This window comes from Microcaecilia unicolor, chromosome 1, assembly GCF_901765095.1.
Source record: "Microcaecilia unicolor chromosome 1, aMicUni1.1, whole genome shotgun sequence".
NCBI lineage: Eukaryota > Metazoa > Chordata > Amphibia > Gymnophiona > Siphonopidae > Microcaecilia > Microcaecilia unicolor.
The window spans coordinates 402,815,952-402,835,290 of NC_044031.1; the positions used below are offsets into that span (position 1 = coordinate 402,815,952).

The 19,339-nt window shown below is 43.3% G+C and overlaps 1 protein-coding gene across 1 annotated transcript in view; it reads left to right on the forward strand.

The window, feature by feature from the left end:
- Positions 1-19,339, forward strand: part of GMPR (guanosine monophosphate reductase) — a 160,848-nt gene that overhangs the window by 61,164 nt on the left and 80,345 nt on the right. The window contains exons 5-6 of the mRNA XM_030190088.1: positions 7,370-7,451; positions 16,384-16,490. Of these exons, the coding sequence (XP_030045948.1) occupies positions 7,370-7,451; positions 16,384-16,490 (189 nt within the window). The remainder of the gene's footprint in view (positions 1-7,369; positions 7,452-16,383; positions 16,491-19,339) is intronic.

The window sequence follows — 19,339 nt, forward strand, 5'->3', positions numbered from 1 at the left end:
AACAGGAAGAAAGGGTTCTCCAGAGTATTCCTAGGAAAGGACTGGGGAAGAAGGGGACTGCCCCTCCACATATACCTCCACTATATGTATGTATAAGAGCATAGAAGACTGCTAAGGCAAGAACATTCTTTTCCATGAGAGCCTTGATCTTGTATGTCCAGGCCAGAGTTAGGCCTGGGACTGTCTAAGGCAGTCTTTGAGCGGCTGCATACCGGGTTTGAGCCTAGCTGAATGACAACCTGGGGAGGATTTTTCACTAATGCACAAGAGACTTTAATTGCAAGACAGACAAACTGTGTAATAAGAGGCTTTAGTATATATGGGTGAAGCAATAAATGTTTTGGTTTAACTTTATCCCTTTAGCTGTTTCTGTAAGGCTCAGTGCTGCTGCTGCACCCATGTTACCACAGTCTTCTTGAGTGGAATCAAACAACACTCCTTGAAAAGGTTGAATACTTTATTAAACACAACAGTAAGATTTTTACACCATGTAAATAAATTTGATCATGTTACTCCAGTACTGGCTGCTGATCACTGTTAGAAATCCATTCAGAACACTACTGTTATTACATGAGGCCTTGTTTACTGGTCTTCCTTTGTAATTATCCAATCGTCTTCTCTACGCCAACCTGGTTACAACATGAAAACTGCTGTCACTTGCCTCTTGTTTTGAGATCTCGTAACAAGGCCACATCATTCAGCTTTTTTCATTCTTGCTCCTTTTGGAATTCTTCCCCCCACCTTACTTACGGATAGAATACTGTTATTGCAAATTTATATTTAGATCATCTTTATTAAAAAGAAGTGCACATGAAAACAGTAGCAAAAAAACCCAGAATCTTCAAAATCATGCAATACAAAACCAGGAAGCCAATAGTACAAAAAATAAACAAAGCAACCCCCCTCCCCTCCCCCAAAAGATGCACTGCTGGGGACCTGGGGGATGGAAATCAAAATCATATGGAGAGGAGAGAGTCCTCAATAATTGAGAATCTGACTGTGCACAGCTGGCTGCAAAGTTGCCCAAAAACGTTCCCAGGTGCACTGGAACTTAGTGCCCATCACAGAATCAAAGTCCACAATGTCCAGATGTTCTAGCGCCTACAATGAAATCATTTGAGTGTGCCACACAGCAAATTGTGCCACACACCAAATGATGGAGCTGCATGCTCTCACCAACAAAGCAAAATCACTTTCTTCCTAATGAGCAAAGCATGATGGATAAAGTTCCACAGGCCTACAGGCACTGGCACTGGAATGGCAAGCCCATCAAAAAGCAATTGAGGATTGAATGGAAGACAACGCGACCACTGTGCAAAGATAGAGTGGAACTCCAGGGTCCAGAATTGCTGAGCCTGAGGACAGGTCCAAAACATGTGACTCAGAGTTGCAGGATCAGCATGACATTTTAAACAAACCCCAGAGGCATAAAAGGATGCTTTGTAAGCTTGGTAGGGAGAAATGTATAGTCGTAATACAAATTTGTACTGTAATTCCCAGAAAATGACTCACAAACCAACATTGCGCTCCCAAAACACATTGCTGAATCAGGGCAGCTGTTGATTCCTGAGGCAATTCAGTGGACCACACCACTGCCAATTTCTTGTAATCAAAATCCTCTGTGGTATCTTGCAGGTATTGGTGATGGTAAGCAAAGGGAACAGGGTTTTGGGAGCCCAACATGAGTGCCGGATTGAGTGTATCTTGGACATCCTCTGTGAGGTTGATCCAGCCCAAACTATGAATGTAATGGGCCAGCTGAATGTAGGCACAATGATATGAGGGCGGCAGAGAATAGTCAGTTTGGGGATCACAAAAGGGCTTCAATTTACCATCCTTTGTCATGATGAATATAAGAGACTCCCAGCACTCTCCAATGGACAATGGTCTTGTTGTCTGTCCCAGGTGGAAAGTCCGGATTCCGATGAATGGCAAGATAAGGAGTCACTGCAGCAGAGAAGTGGTGGTGTTTGAACAACCAGCACCAAACGGCGTGGGCTGACTGTAGAATCAGGTTCTTCCGTAGGATGCTGGGAGATCGTCAGGGCATGGTTTGAAGCAGCCAGCTGAAGTGCTCTGAGGGTGAAAAGAACATTTCCAAAGGGGTGACAGAAAAAACATCGGTCCTACAGCACCGGTAATTAATATGTCTCATCGTGCAGGCCACAGTCAAATAGCATTTATTGAGATGCCCCAGACCACCATGTTCCCGGTGCTTCTGCAGCACCCCTAGTGGAAGTCGGGCATGCCTACCCTGCCCTAAAAACTGCTGGAGCAGCCGATGAAGGAATCGTTCATCTTTAACTTTTAGATATAGAGGCAGCATCAGGAAAACATACAGCCATCGAGGGGCCAGCAATCATGTTGAACAGATGAACCTGCCCAAACAGGGAGAGAGGATACATGTGCCAGAGCTGTAACAATTGCTGAGTTTCAGCCAGTAATGGTTTTACATTACAAGCATACAATTGAGACAGCTCTGAAGGGATGAACACACCAAGGTATTTAAGCGGACCCTCTGCCCACTGAAGAGGAAAGGAGCCTACCCACGCAGTACGAACTGCAGGAGAAATCGGGAAAGTGAAGGACTTGGTAAGGTTAAGATGAAACCCCACTAACGTGCCATAACGCTCAATAAGCCCAAGCAGGTGCAGGAGAGAGTGTTCTGGTTCCCCCCAAACCAACATTAGGTCATTGGCATATGCAAGAACTTTGAGCATCTGGCCTCCCACTAGAATGCAGACCGCCTCCTCCGAATTTTGAAGTACGCATAACAGGGGTTCTAAGGAAAGCAGGAACAATAGGGGGGAGAGCAGACACGTTGACACGTGCCACACTGAATGGAAAATGAGGGACTTCAGACTCCATTCACCAAAAGTGTAACCTGTGGGTCAGAATGTAAAGCACTGAAAAACCAATCTTGAATGCCAACATAGCGCAAAATGTGAAAAAGAAAGGGCCAGTGCACCTAGTCAAATGCCCACTCTGCATCTAGGCTGGCCAACAAATAAGGTGCGCCCAACTCCCTCTCTTGCATCATAGACAGCAAAAGTTTCCGTACATTGACCACCGAGTGGTGCCCCCGGACAAATTCAACCCGATCACCCTGGATGACAATAGGTAGCAAGGTGCCAAAGGGTCAGCCAAGATACAAGAAAGAATTTTAATATCAACTTTGAGTAAAGAGATGGGGCGATAAGTCTCAGATAACATAGCCGGATTCCCCAGCTTAGGGAGGCGACTGATAAGAGCTATATTGGAGTGTAAAGGAAGTTTCCCCTTGGCAATGACAGAGTTTTAAAAGTCCAAAAGAGGACCAAGAAATTGGCATTGCAATAACTTGTAAAACTCACCTGTCAAACTATCTGGACCCAGAGCAGAACACAATTTGAAAGCGCGAATGGCCCCCTGGAGTTCTTTAGCTATTCGGGAACTATTCAAGGCTTCCACCGCATCTGCAGAAAATTGTAGCAACTGAGAACTGAGAAGGTAGTTCCAAATGCGCGTCTCAGAAAAATGTCACCCCACCTGCTGGCAAAAATAGGGCTCTGAGTTCAAATCTATCCAAATCAAAGCGAGATCTGAAACCTCCTCAGAGGCAATGTCCGCCAAATGAACTTGAGCGAAAAAGTCTGACTCACCAAAATGTAATCTAAACGTGATAATGTCTGGTGGACTCTGGAGGTGTGCATAAAAACACGCTCCTCTGGGTGGAGCAACCTCCAAGGTCCACCAGATCAAGTGCTCTTCAGAAAGTTTCAAGCCAATGATCACTGCCACCAAAACTCCCAGAGCGGATGCCTGAGTGATTGAGGTTTAGGTCAAACATTGTATTCATATCGCCTGTCAACACCAACGGAAAGTGTGCATATGGGTGACATGCCATTAGTAAGTTAGGGAAAAATGCCCGGTAGGGACAATGGAGCCTTATACCAAAACCAAAACAAATACCTGGCCTTGTAAGTTATCCTGCATACCACATAGCGGCCCTCAAAGTCCTTAAACAATAATTTGGGCTGACAAGCCGAGGATTTCCTAATCAACACTGCCACGGTGCCCTTATGCCCTGTAGCTGAGGAGCAGAAAACCTCCCCCACCCATGTACACCGCAGTTTAACATGTTCTTCCTTAGATAAGTAGGTCTTTTGGAGGCATACCACGTCACAAACATTCCAGGAAGTAAGGCAGACAGAAGAATTAGGAGCATAACGCACCACAGAGACAAAACGAAAATGCCAGATAGCGCTATGATCTAGGACCATGGGGTGCCCAGCCCTTCACCCCAGGGAACACAGAAACAGCCAGAAACATAAGCCGGAGACACACAGCATTCTCTCTCTCTCACACACTCCAGCATCCCACAAACAATCAGATCAACCAGCAGTAGTATAGAAGAAACCAAACCCCAAAAGTAGAACCCCAAAATCCCCCCATCTCCCCATCATTCCCAACCACCTCTCCCACCCTTCCCACCAACCTGAAGACAAGATGCCCCCACAGCAAACATGGAGGGAGAGCCAGGAAGGCCTCCCATATGAAAACGGGTACCCTAAATACCACAATAAAAAAGAAATCTTTAAGTAGAATGTGAACAATGTTAGAATCCCCCATACACAAGTAGTGGTAAACTGGCTGTGCTGGCTTTTTTTGTGCCGGTACGGTGTGCTGGCACCTTTTTTTTCCTGGCGAGTCCTGCAGCTGTGGCCTGCACCCTTCCTCTCACTCCCCTCTTCCACGTGACGCTCCTTTTCTTTGGTGACTCGGCAGCACAGTGCAGCGATTAAAAGAGGCTGCCGGTGTCAGGGCCTTCCCTCTGCGAGTCCTGCCTAGGCTGAAACAGGAAGTTGAAACAAAGTAGGCGGGATTCGCAGAGGGAAGGCCCCAACACCAGCAGCCTCTCTTAATCACTGCACTGGCTAATGCTGGGGCCCGGACTCTCAAGCAGGCAGGTAGGCAGTGGGAGAAGGAGGATGGGTGGGGGGGGGGGGGGGAGGGAAGAATCGCTGGACATGGTTGGGAGGGGAGGATGGGGGAAGGAGAATCGCTGGACATGGATGAGAGGGGAGGGGAGGGCAGGGCAGGGGAGAGAGGAAAATCGCTGGACATGAATGGGAGGGAAGGGCAGGGAAGAGAGGAGAAATGCTGGACATGGATGGAGAGGAGAGCAGGAAAGAGAGGAGAATTGCTGGAAATGGATGGATGGAGGGGAGGGCAGGGGAGAGAGGAGAATTGCTGGACATGGATGGAGGAGAGGGGAGAGAGAATTATTGCTGGATATGGATAGAGGGGAAGGAAGAGAGAGAAGAAATGCTGGACATGGATGGCGGGGTGGAAAGAGAAAAGAAGATGCACATGGAAGGAGATGAGGGAAAGGGAAGAGAGGAAAAAAACTGCACATGGAAAATATAGGCAAAAGCTGGATCCACGTTATACCTCCTCCAGTCAATTCCGTGGAGGACCTACCTTTTACTTATGGATGTAGGGCAAGAAATGAAGGAGGAAAGTGAAGAAATGGAAAGGAAGCTCTGGAAAAGGAGTTAAGAGAGCAGATAGAGAGCAGCAGAATCAAAGACAGGGACCAATGTGATCAGAAAAACAAAGTCATCAGACAACAAAGGTAGAAAAAAAATCATTTTATTTTCATTTTAGTGTTTGGAATTTGTCCAATTTGAGAATTTACATCTGCTGTCTTATTTTGCACTGGGTATACTGGAGCTGTAACAGCTTACAGAAATGATTTATAATGAAAAAAAAAATCAGTTATTTTTTTTCTCCTATACTGATGTAATATTTTCAATGATGCCTGTTTATGTGCGCCATGGCTGGTATAAGGGGTGTGGCTAATATGGGTGTGGCTATCATAGGGGTGGGGCCATATGTAGTGACCCCGCCCATAATAAGTACCAGTACCTTTTTTCCTATAAAAAAGCACTAGTGCATTACATAACTAAAGTCAGTTGTCGTACCCTCTGCCAGGTACTCAAGTAGATGAGGGTGGTAGTGTGTTCTTAAAATCCTGAGCTTCTGAACAGACTCAAATACTCACCACTGTCCCTCCACAGAAATTTTAAGGACTGCAGGATACAAAAACATAAATCTGATCTTACGGTCAGAGAGAGCATTGCAGATGGGGGAAAAGTGGTGACGCCTCTCCAAAAGGGCAGGAGAATAATTCTGGAAAAGCAAGCTGATCTTTATTGCACTTATAGAGGTGCAGGATCTCAGCCTTTGCGCGAACTTCAAGATGTGCACCAGTACCGCACAGTCCCATCTCGTTTGTGGCTGATTCTGTGGGCTCTCTCTAGACAGAGGCTTCCCAAGCCTGCTAGCTGTGGATATCGTCCACTCCAATCCTAGCTGAGATAATATTTAACCATCTCTCTGACCTCTGTGCAGCTTTCTTCAAGTCAGTCACCTTACTTTCTAACTCTTCCTACTTTACCTATCTATATGTTACATCTTTGCTTTACCCTTCACTATCAATTATAATGTTCTATTACGTATTGTGTTGACATTGTAAGTAGTATACTATGCCATACTTTGTATTGTTATTTGAATGCTTTTACTGCTGTAATTGCCTATTGCTTATGTTGATCTATTCTTACCGTACACCACCTTGAGTGAATTCCTTCAAAAGGGCGGTAAATAAATCCTAATAAATAAATAAATAAACGAGCCAGGTTTCCAAGCTATGGGAGAGCATTTGTTCAGAAATGCTTTCCAACAGATCAACAAAACAGATGTTGTTTTGCTTCGAGTGGTTCTCAGTCATCCAGCTTAAGGGTCTGATCATGGAGTTGCTCCTGCAACCATACCATCTGAGATGTGACCTCCGTGGACATTTCCTCCATATTAGACAGCCGCAGCTCCAGCTCCCTGGTCCGTTTGGTTGCCTCTGCCAACATCAGTTCTAACTGCTAGAACTGACCAGAGAACTGAGTGAGCTGCGGAGCCAAAGCCTGGGAGACGGCCGCTGTAATTTGTTATCATTCTATACTCTGGCAGACTCTTCCCTTGTGCCTTCCTCTTTTAGCATCTCTGGTTGGTTGTGAAATTCCTTCTGGTGTGCTGGGGGAAAAATTCTCTCTCCTTTTGCCTATAAACAGATCAATCTCCTCCAAGGGAAAAGCCTTGGAACTGTTACTCCTAATGAAAGGAGACCTAGATGAGCTCGCAAAGTAAATTCTATTGTATGTGTGGGGAGGGGGGTTCTAGTTCATATAGAAACTACCTGACCAATTCTTTTGTCTGTCCCAGTATATCAAACCTAGAGAAAAACTGATTATCTCTAAGTCAAACAATACATATTGTTTATTGTAACTCAGTTTTCAAGCCTTCAGTTTAACTGATTTTGTGATTTCTGTCCAAGGCAGGTAATGTGGTGACAGGAGAAATGGTGGAGGAACTTATTCTTTCTGGAGCAGACATCATTAAAGTGGGTATTGGACCAGGTAAACCAACTGGGGCAGGGAGCGGCCAGTAAGAATGGTCACCAGCCATTCCACTATTGAATGTTTGCATGTTATAGATATATATTGCGGTAGCTGCATTCTAACAAAGGTTTTCTTAATGACACAAAACAATAGTTTGTAAGATTGCAGTCAGTGCATGAGAAAATCTTTATGCAAACAGTTTGCAAAGGAAAACATCAATAGCAACAGAATGATTTTCTTACACCCTGACTTACCAATTCCAAAGACAAAAATATCACATGAGCACAAAACTCACTCTGTTGAAATTCATTAATACATTTGTGCATAAATGCCATGCAGCGTCACTCTCATTGATCTAAAATGATTACCAGTTCTAAAGCAAGACTGCTATGAAACATGACCTGTTTTCCTTTGTTTAATAATAACATTTTCACAGCAAAAGATGTTAATCAAATGTAATCATTCAGCAGGCGAAACCATTTAGGCAAAATAAATTTTTCAAGAAAACTGTGCAAACAATATATTAACCGTTTTCTTACCAATACAAAAATGTTTTTCTAGAGGGATACTATTTAATCAATATTAGGCAATAATTAAACTGTCCACACTGATGTAATGTCTGTGGCACATTTTATCTCTGGGTTTTGCACCAATAACTAAAGCTCATGCTTTCACTTTGATTAATGCACAGGGAATACGATATCTGCAGACATTTATGGGTAGTTTTTCTTATTTGGAAATTACACTTCTAGATTTGAAAATGACATTTGGGCATGCTATTTCCTGCTCCTCCAACTCTAACCCTCCCCCTCCCCCTTCCCCCCTCCCCCCCACACCTCCCTACAGCACCTCCAGACAGTGTGGGTAAAAATATGTGTGTTATAGAAAGAGAGTAAATTTACCTCATTGAGAGTGAGCAATTTTCAGAGTTCATTTTACCCATAAATATGCCTTTGAAATTTATGCCATCTGAGGGTAATTTTGCAACAGGTGGTCTAGGTCCAGAGGTCAAATAGGCACCTTTACGTCTTTATTAAATCACCCCAAGAAAGCTGCAGAAATTGTGGGTAAAATGGTTGCTCTGGAACAGGTGTAAATGTGCATGCATTAAGTACGCATGACCACAGTGTTTTTTTGTGAAGAATGTATGTAAGTCATGATTCTGCCCAAACGCTGCACCCATTGGGTCAAATTCTATAAATGATGCTTTAAAAATTGGTGCTGAAAAAACCACACGGTTAGTGTGATTCTATAAACTACGCCTAAAGTTATATGTAGTTTATACAATATGCTCACGCGCCGTTCTTGTGACTAAAATGTAGGTGCATCCATTTAGGCCACCTAAAACCAGGCCTAAATACCTGTGCCTAAGGGGTCCTTTTACTAAGGTGTGCCGAAAAATGGCCTGCACTGTTGTAGTGTTCAGTACTGGTCTCCGTATCTCAAAAAAGATATAGTAGAATTGGAAAAGGTACAGCGAAGGGCGACGAAAATGATAGTGGGGATGGGACGACTTTCCTATGAAGAGAGGCTGAGAAGGCTAGGGCTTTTCAGCTTGGAGAAGAGACGGCTGAGGGGAGATATGATAGAAGTGTATAAAATAATGAGTGGAATGGATCGGGTGGATGTGAAGCGACTGTTCACGCTATCCAAAAATACTAGGACTAGAGGGCATGAGTTGAAGCTACAGTGTGGTAAATTTAAAACGAATCGGAGAAAATTTTTCTTCACCCAACGTGTAATTAGACTCTGGAATTCGTTGCCGGAGAACGTGGTATGGGCGGTTAGCTTGACGGAGTTTAAAAAGGGGTTAGATAGATTCCTAAAGGACAAGTCCATAGACCGCTATTAAATGGACTTGGAAAAATTCCGCATTTTTAGGTATAACTTGTCTGGAATGTTTTTACGTTTGGGGAGCGTGCCAGGTGCCCTTGACCTGGATTGGCCACTGTCGGTGACAGGATGCTGGGCTAGATGGACCTTTGGTCTTTCCCAGTATGGCACTACTTATGTACTTATGTACTTATGTAGGTGCATGTATTGGATGCGCACAGGTCCATTTTTCAGCGCGCCTGCAACAAAGGCCTTTTGGGGGGGGCCAAAAATGGACATGCGGCAAAATAAAAATTGGCTCGCATCCATTTTGGGCCTGAGACCTTACCGCCACCCATTGACTTAGCGGTAAGGTCTCACGCATTAACCGGGTATTAATCATCAATGCACGTACACTGCCGATTACCGCCAGTGCCACATGGTAGAAAATAAAAAATATTTTCGGATGTGCATATCAGGCACGCGTAAAAAATGGAATTACCACCTGGCTACCGCATGCCCCACAAGTTGGACTCACATAGGCGCCTTTGCGCCTTAGTAAAAGGGCCCTTAAGTTAGGTGCAGAATGGGTGTATTCCATAAGAGTGCACATGGTTTTTTGAAACACCCAAACCTGCCCATGGCCATGCCCCATTTTCAACTGTGCGCATTAGAATTTACGTGCACCGTGTTGTAGAATATCCCTGAAAAGTTGTGTGTGTTCATTCTAATTAAAGCCAATTACTGCCACCAATTGGTTGTTATTATCCAATTATTGGCGCTGATTGGCTTGTTAATCAATTAAGTTGTGTGTGCAGTTTGGCCATGTGGTCAAATTAGCACACACAAATTAAGGTGCTATATATAGAATTTGGTAGGACAAGGGCGTGGCAAGTTCATAGACATTTATTCGTCATTTCAGAAGGAAACTAAGGGGCCCAATTTTGAAACTGACAAATGTCTAAAAAATGGCACAAAGTGGCAGATGGACAGACTTTTTTCGCAGAAACATCCAAATTGCTATTTTTGAAACTAATTTTAAGACTTTTTTCTCCACAGTTCGTCCAAATTTCAAGGGGGCATGTTGGGGGGGGGGGGGGGGGGAGGGGTGTTTTAGGCAGGACTAGGCTGGGCTTGTGAGTTGAACGTTTTTCTGTAATAATGGAACATTGTACAAATCTCAAGGGCAAACAATATAATGTTTTTGGCTAGACCTGTTTCAATAACGACTAAGTGCCAAAAAGGCACTGGAGGGATAACGGCATGACCCCCCTCCCCCACACTTAATTCCCCAGTGGTCATTGACCCCCCTCCCATCCCATTAGGAGGCTCTTTGACAGCTGCCGATGTAATGGCCAGTCCTCTTACAGCAGCAAGCAGGTCCCTGGAGTAGCCTTGTAGTCAGTGCAGTAGACTATACGGAAGGGGACCCAGGTCCATATCCCACTTTAACTGGTGGAAAGTGTGAGCATCCCAAAAACCACAAAATACCTACTGAACCCATATATGTAAGTGACACCTGCCGGCATAAGGGCTGTTGTGGTATACATTTGGGTACAGTACATTTTTTTGCTATTCCTGGGTGGCTCACCATAAAGTATAAGGGGGTTATGATATGATGTGGTCCTGGGACCTTTTATGTGAAGTTCACAGCAGTGCCCCCTAGGCTGCCCCACTACTACGTCATGCAAGGTTTCACGTTAGGAGTCACAGACCAAGAAAGGGATCAAGGTGTCGATGATACGTTGAAACCATCTGCTCAGTGTGCTGCTGCGGCTAAGAAAGCAAATAGAATGTTAGGTATTATTAGGAAAGGAATGGAAAACAAAAATGAGGATGTTATAATGCCTTTGTATCGCTCCATGGTGCAACCGCACCTCAAATAGTGTGTTCAATTCTGGTCGCCGCATCTCAAAAAAGATATAGTGGAATTAGAAAAGGTGCAGAGAAGGGTAACGAAAATGATAAAGGGGATGGGACGGCTTCCCGATGAGGAAAGGCTAAAGCGGCTAGGGCTCTCCAGCTTGGAGAAAAGGCGGCTGAGGGGAGATATGATAGAGGTCTATCCCCCAGCATTAAATAAAAACAAAAAACAAAACTCAAAGCTTTAGGAGCCCTGGCCCCCCTCCCTTCCTGTCTCTAAACTCTTTCTCCCACAGCTCCGCCTCCCTCCGCCCCCGTGCCCCGCCCCCGCCACCCCCCCTGAGGTGGTCGCCGCCGCTCCCCCTCCACCGGCCCCCCCCCCCACATTACCGGGCCCGTGCAGCGCCTCTCACCTCTGTATGAAGGCGCTGCACGGGCAAGAAGACCATCAGATCGCTGCAGTCTTCAGGACGTCTCTCTCCTTCGTCTTCCCTGACCTGGGCCCGCCCCCGTCTGACGTAGGTTTCTTACATCAGACAGGGGCGGGGGAATGGTCTAATTTTAAAGTGGCAGTTCTCATCACAGTTCTCTCCTCTCCTGTAAAGAGGACTTCTAATAGCTCTGCCCATGTATACTATTCTGTTTTGACCATTCAAAACAGCAGCAGTGAATCATTTTCTTCCCGACCTTTTCTCTTGTAGAAGATTAATTTTTTTTTCTTTTCTTTCTAATAGACTCTTTCTTGGTTGTTTAGCCTCCCACCTTCTTTAATATGTGGAATACATCTGGTCTGGGTTTTCAAGATGATATTTTTTTTGTTATATTTGTACCCTGTGCTTTCCCACTCATGGCAGGCTCAATGCGGCTTACATGGGGCAATGGAGGGTTAAGTGACTTGCCCAGAGTCACAAGGAGCTGCTGTGCCTGAAGTGGGAATTGAACTCAGTTCCTCAGTTCCCCAGGACCAAAGTCCACCACCCTAACCACTAGGCCACTCCTCCAACATCTATGCCTGATTTGCACGATTAGGAGGGAATTCAATAAATGGTGCTCAAAATTAGGTGCCGGAATGATCTGTTCTAAGATAGGGGTCCCTTTACAAAGCAGCAGTAAGCCCAACGCAGGCTTACCACTCACTAATAGGGCTCTGCCAGTCCCTTGCCCCCTCTAACGTTACTTCCTGTTCCAGGACAGGGGACTGGCAGAGCCGACTGCCACGTCCCTGCTCCGTGGCACCCTTGCTGGAAGGAAAGGTCAGTTGATGTGCTTCGGGGTGGGGGCATGCTTGGGGGGATTATGTGGTGCAGCGGCGACCCGCCCTGGGTGGCAAACAAGCTAGGAATGCCACTGGTTCTAGGGGAAATGCTTTCAACAGACCTTTTGATAATTAACACACTAATCAATCTGCCCCAGTTACGTCTTCAGCTATTCTACCTTCCTAATGGTAGGTTAAAACACCTAATTCAGGTGAGTATTTATTTATTTATTTATTTATTTATTAGTTATTTATTAGGATTAGCACTGTTTCTTCACCTTCTAGCAAAGGATAGAAAATATCTTTATTCTCTTTAAGACAGAAAGTTTAGGCCCTGCTCAGCTATCTATGAGCTATCTTTTAATGCTCTAGGCTGTAACAGAGCAGCAGTTTTAGCCCATCTCTGCCACGATCCCCATGGCAGCATGTGCAGGCCCGTGGGGGGGGGGGGGGGGGGGGAGCAAAGTTGGACCCAGGCACGAAGGGGGGGGGGGGGATCAGAACTTGCAGCTTCAGGCAGTCCCTTCCCTTGAGCGGCTCTGGGCATTTCCACAGGTCTGCTTAATTGTAGCTACCCCTCTGCCTTAGCCTGTGGAAAAGACCCGTATAAAGGCATGCTAAGGCCGCTTTTTCCCACAGCTTTGTAAAAGGGCCTTTAAGTTAGAAGCATATATCCTTTGAATATCAAGTCCTGTGTGTTTAGAAAAAATGTGGATTTCCTTTACTGCAGAAATATAGTATCATTGTTTTGGTAAAATATAAACGTGCTAGGGGGAAGGAAGTAAATGAGAATTTATTGTGAGCCTTGTGATCAATTTTTATTTTGTTAACTTGTTGTATTACTATTTTGTAGATTTGTAAGCACACTGATATATTTGAAAAGTGACTTCTAACTATTTTAAATAAACACATTTGTGTATTACAAAATGGGAATGAGTATTTTGCACAGCTAGCAGTAAGTTTCAGAAAATTCCAAATGACAGTAAAAGCCATTTGAGTACAAAGCAATTACTGAAATTGCAAAATAAAAGAAAAAAGTTCATTATAATATTCATTTCTCTCACTATTTTCCTCCTGCCACTGTTTCAAAGTGATAACCCTCCCTCCCTCGAGTTTCTAGCTGTGCTTCAGCAGTTGCCTTGGCCTTTGATGTTAAACCCCCCAGCTTCATCTTAGGATGCTTAATAAGCCGGCAAGCAATTATTGAACAGTACATTCTATGACTCCCTCTGTAATTAACTTAGAAAGCTACATGCACGCTATTATAGGCACAGTCTCCAGGTTCCTGCAGCTGAGTTTTCAAGATTCTGTGGCAAGAGTTTCCAGCTTCTGCAACAGAATTTTCAAAGCTCTGCAGTAAGTATGTTTACATTTGCACATTTTCATAGATTTGCATGAATTTGTATATCATATAATTAAAAAAGAATTTATTAAAATGTCATTTTCTGACATTTCTTATATACTACATATATTTTTGGAGGGAAGGGAAGTGAATCTTAACGAATGGTGTTGGGAAGGGAGAAGTGGGATAATGAATAAAGGAAGGGATCTGGGGAATAGGGAGGAAGAGGGGATCTTAGAGCAATGGCCTAGCCAGGCTTGCTATTTTGGGTGGACCCAGAGTTAACCTAGGTGGGCCCTTCAAACCCCCCCCCCCCCCCCACCCCTAAAGCTCAGAATCTGTCCTCACCTTCTCAACTCTCCTTTAGATATATTTATTTATTTGTGACATTTATATCCCACATTATCCCAAATAAGTTTGAGTTCAATGTGGCTTATAATAAACAGTATAGGATACATAACAAAGAAGAATGCATAAGAAAGTAATTTGTTGTAAGAATCCAATATCATAAACATACTGGGATAGCTATGGATGTTTAACATTTAGAAAATCTATTATGAACGAGAAATTGTACATGAAGCAAAGAGAAAGTTAATGGTAAATAGAGTACTAACCAATTCAGGTAATAATGAATTGTTTGAGATATGGTCATTCTTTGTGAGGGTTTGTTTGAATAGGAAATATTTGAGGATTTTGCAGAATTTAGTATATTCCTGTATATTTCTTATTTTTGTAGAACACTTTTTTGCAATTTGGGAGGTGTAGTCTGAGATAATGTCTTGCCTCATATTTAGTGTTTCTTTGAGGTAAGTTTATTAATGGTACCATATAGTCTGGAGCTGTGCCATTTAGTATTTGAAAGATAAAGGTACATAACCAGGGTTATATTCCCAAGGAAAGTGTCAGGGTGCATCAGGGGTACCAGAAATGTGACCTGTTACCCGAGGATACATCAGGGGTGGATTCCCAGAAAGGAGGATGATTGAGGAACAGTCATCCTGAGTTGAAAGAGGAGCCCAAATGATGAGACTGAGATTACAGGCTGCTATAGAAGAGAGCTGTCTCTGAGCCCTTTTTAGAAGCAAAGCTCTAGTGAGCCCTGGCTGTGGGCTTGTGATGCTGGACAGGAGCCACAAGGGGGCCCTCAGCACATAAGAGTACCCCTGGGAGATTACACCAGAGAGGCAACTGGAACACCAGACTGAGGCTTGGAATGCTCAAACACTTGAATACCATCCAAAAAACCATAGGAGACTCTTGAGGTTGAGAGAAAACAGGGCTGTGAGCAAGTAAATAATAGTGATGACCAGTGGCGATCCTAGGGGGGCTGACACTTGGGGCGGATCGCCGATGCGCCCCGTCCCCTGAGTGCAGTGCCCCCCCCCCGGATGCAGCGCGACCCCCCCTCCCGCGAAAGAACCCCCTGCCCGGGTGCACGCCGCTGGGGGGGGGGGTGCTGCGCACGCACCTGTCCATCGTTCATTCCATGCTCCCTCTGCCCCGGAACAGGAAGCATGGAATGAACGCCGGACAGGCGCACGTGCCCCCCCCCCCCCAGCAGCATGCACCCGGGGCGGACCGCCCCCCCCCCCCCTAGGAACGCCACTGGTGATGACTCCTGCGGGTATGGAAGAGATTAATTGTGGGGATGGGTTAGATTCTGTTGAGGATGGGCAGGGATGGGTGAAATTTCTGTTCCAGTGCAACTCTGTAGTATAAATGTGAAAAACACTATGAAGATTGCTTATTAGATACAGGTTTGTTTTTCTTAAAATCACTGATCATGAGGATTTTCTGTACCATGTCAGTGGTAAAATCTTGCTTTTGTTATGGATAACTTTTCTCTCATGAGTAAACAGAAGTTAAGTTTTGTATCTAATGGACTAAAGCCATTTGATCTAAAAAGCAGTAAAATAAGCTTCTAATAGGACAGTTTTACCTGCAACATTGTGACTAGAACTGTTGGTGTCAGGAAGTCTTTGTGATTTCATCAACACCAATTGTCGTCCTTCACCACAGCTGATTGGCCGGAGATGAGTTCATTCCAGCCCCTTCCACAGCAAGCCTTAAAATTCTGAGAGCAAAATTGTATGGAATGAGTCTTGGAGGTTTGCTGAATGATTGATCAAATGGAGGTTTCTATATAAATGCTTTATGAGCCCACATGCATGGCATTTATGCATCCATATTTTCACAAGTCTGTAGATTACAGCACTGCTTTACTCACAGAAATGCTTTTTAAAATTGAGGGCTTCTTTTACAAAGCCGTTCTACCGATTCTCAGTGCTGCAAATGAGAGGAAGCCCTCATTTGCTGCGCGGGAATCGCTAAGCCCTGAACAACTTAGTTCCAAAACCATGAGTTTTTATGGTGGAAACAGAATGCCTTTATAGAAAGCTAGAGGATGTGTGAAGTTGGCACTAAAAGGCCTTTATTTGTAAGGTATGTGGTGTTCTTCGGGGGGGAAAAATGTTCTGTTTACTAGAATTCTTAAAAATAAAACTTTCATTTATCCAGAAAACAGCTTTTTGCACTGAACAGGTTTTGGAACAAAGCTCTTCAATTATAAATGATCTCAGCGAATTCTGTGCTTCTTTTCAGAACTTGAGCTCTTACCTAGAGCTGGCTGTGGAAAGTTGATAACAGATGGCTAAATTATCTTATTTTTTGTGTGGCAGGCTCTGTATGTACTACTCGACTCAAGACAGGGGTTGGCTACCCTCAACTGAGTGCAGTGATTGAGTGCGCTGATTCAGCCCATGGACTGAAAGGACACATCATATCTGTAAGTACTAACATTGGGAGAGGTAAAGAGGTCATTCTAGAAGCTTTGTGTGGCATGTACACATTCAAATAGCAGCCTTTATATAAGACAATATAAAGGTATAAACTGTGATTTCAAAATGTCACTGTGCACATATGTAGAAGCCCTGGAATGCACAAATTTAAGGGGGAACATGTTTTTATTTATTTATTTTATTTATTTGTTGCATTTGTGTCCCACATTTTCCCACCTTTTTGCAGGCTCAATGTGGCTAACATTATGCCGTAATGGTGATCGCCATTCCCAGAATGAGAAATACAAAGTAGTGTTACAATAAAGTTCATATTTTAGACATGCAGGGCAATAGTATAATAGTTGTTTACTTTCTTTTATAGAATGCTAGATTAATTGGGTATCACTTAAGCATGATCAGTTATGCCAGTATAAAGCTGATGTGAATGCCTGCGAGTAAATGCCAGAGATATGCATTCAATATATAGTACTTTATAAGTCACATGCATAAGTGGGAGGCTCGGCCATGGGCTGCCCTGAATCTACCCCTGAGTACACCACCCTTGCAACTATATGCTATCCAAGATATGCACATATTTACAGAATATATATAGGTACACACAGGCGTTTATGCCTCTGTTTGAAACATTTATGCATAGAGGGCCAGATTCTATATATGGCACCTAGAAAATACGTTTGGAAAACATTTCCACCTAAGCTTATTCTATAAGCGGTGCCTACATTTAGGCACAGTATATAGAATACTCGTAGTTATGACCGTGCCTAAAACTATGTGCCTCCATTTACACCAATGAAAATGTGACATAAATCCAGGCATGTAGATTTAGGCACAGAGGGCCATATTCTATAATAATGCATGTAAATTTTGACGCATCCGTTTCCCCACCTATAACCACGCCCCTTTTTGCCTACGCACATTAAAATTTAGGTGCGATGTGTTACAGAACACACTTAGGGAATTGTGTGTGTAAATTCTAATTAACATCAATTAGTGCTTGTTAAGTGCTGTTAACACTGATTGGCTTGTTAAGCACATTAACTTACACGCGTTGTTACAGAACATGCTTGGATTTTGGTGCGGATCTCTAGGCGCGCTATATAGAATGATAGCACCTATGCTATACAATTGCCTCCATAATGTTGGTGTGAAAAGTTATATAGGTATTTTTCATTTTACAGTGAAAATACACACACATTTTTTAAAAATTCACACTGATTTTGCACCTCCTCTGTAGCATGCATAAGTTTCAGCTAAGGGCTGGTTTCAGACAGGGCTTAAAATGAATGATTGAGGAGGGCAGTTGTGCTTCTCCTTCTTGTAATTTCTATTACCTTTAAAAATTTAAAACTTTGCCTTTTGGTGCTTTGCTTCTTAACTCCTCCTACTCTCTTACCTATCTATAGGTTCCATCTTTGCTTATACCCTTACACTGTTATTAAAATGTTCTATTACATATTGTGTTGACATTGTAAGTAGTATACCATGCCATACTTTGTATTGTTAGTTGAATATTTTTACTGCTGTAATTGCCTATTGCTCATGTTTGATCTATTCTTACTATACACCGCCTTGAGTGAAATCCTTCAAAAAGGCAGTAAATAAGTTCTAATAAATAAATAAGTGGTTCTCTTATACATATAATTACCAGCACATATACGAGGAAGTGGAAAATATTGCCACTTCCACATATAATCACCGTGATGCTGCTCTCTTTCTGAACACGTAGCTTTATGAAATCATTGCTCCCGCCATATTAGCTGGCAACTACATATATATTTGCCAATGTCCTTCTGCATATTTTACAGAAGGCTCTGCATTCAACATAGCCTTTTGTAAAATACTGGGAGGAATATGAATGTCTTCCCAATTCCCACCTAAACGCCCTATGCAAAATGGGATTTATTATGTCCTAGTTACTGTGCAAGGTTCTGCTATCCTTACTCTGTAGTGATTACATCTAGCAAAGTGAGAGGGTGCATAGCATTTTACAGGTCACTCCATTGTTTGTCAAATACAATAGAATAATCACATTCATAGAATTGGGTCAAAAAATCCAACTAGTTTAAACAGCAGTACCCACATCCAACTCATTTATAAGAAAAAATATTTTGTGTCGGACCATCAAAGTCATGTAGCCATTTAGGAGGAGATTTTATATATGGTGCCTAAAAGAAATCAGTGCTGAAATCAGTGCCAACTAAGCGTATTCTATAATCGGTGCCTAGATACCAATTATAATGTTCTATTATGTATTGTATTGTCATTGCAAGTAGTATACCATGCCATACTTTGTACTGTTAGTTGAATATTTTTACTGCTATAATTGCCTATTGCTCATGTTTGATCTATTCTTACTGTACACCGCCTTAAGTTAATTCCTTCAAAAAGGCAGTAAAATCCTAATAAATAAAATAAATAGATTTAGGCATCGATTATAGAATGTGCTTAGTTGATATTTCAGTGCCTAAATCTACGCGCATCCATTTACACCAATAAAAATGTGGCATAAATCCTAGCACGTAGATTTAGGCGCACTGGGCCATATTCTATAACTAGCCATGTAAATTTCAGAATGCCCACGAAATGCCCATTTCTCTGCCCATAACCACATACCTTTATGCCTGCGTATGTTGCACTCCTGTCCTTGCCTCAGAGACAGTAGCAACCATCTGGAGGTCTCCTGGAGGGTGGACCCTCTTTTCTCCTCCAGGCAGAACCCCAGGCAAGAAAACCTCTGGCTACCAAATAAGTATTAGACTTAATAAATGTTTATTCAAAGAAGCCAATATAAAGAAGCCAACAAGCAATTATTCAGATATTAAAGAAAATAAAAACC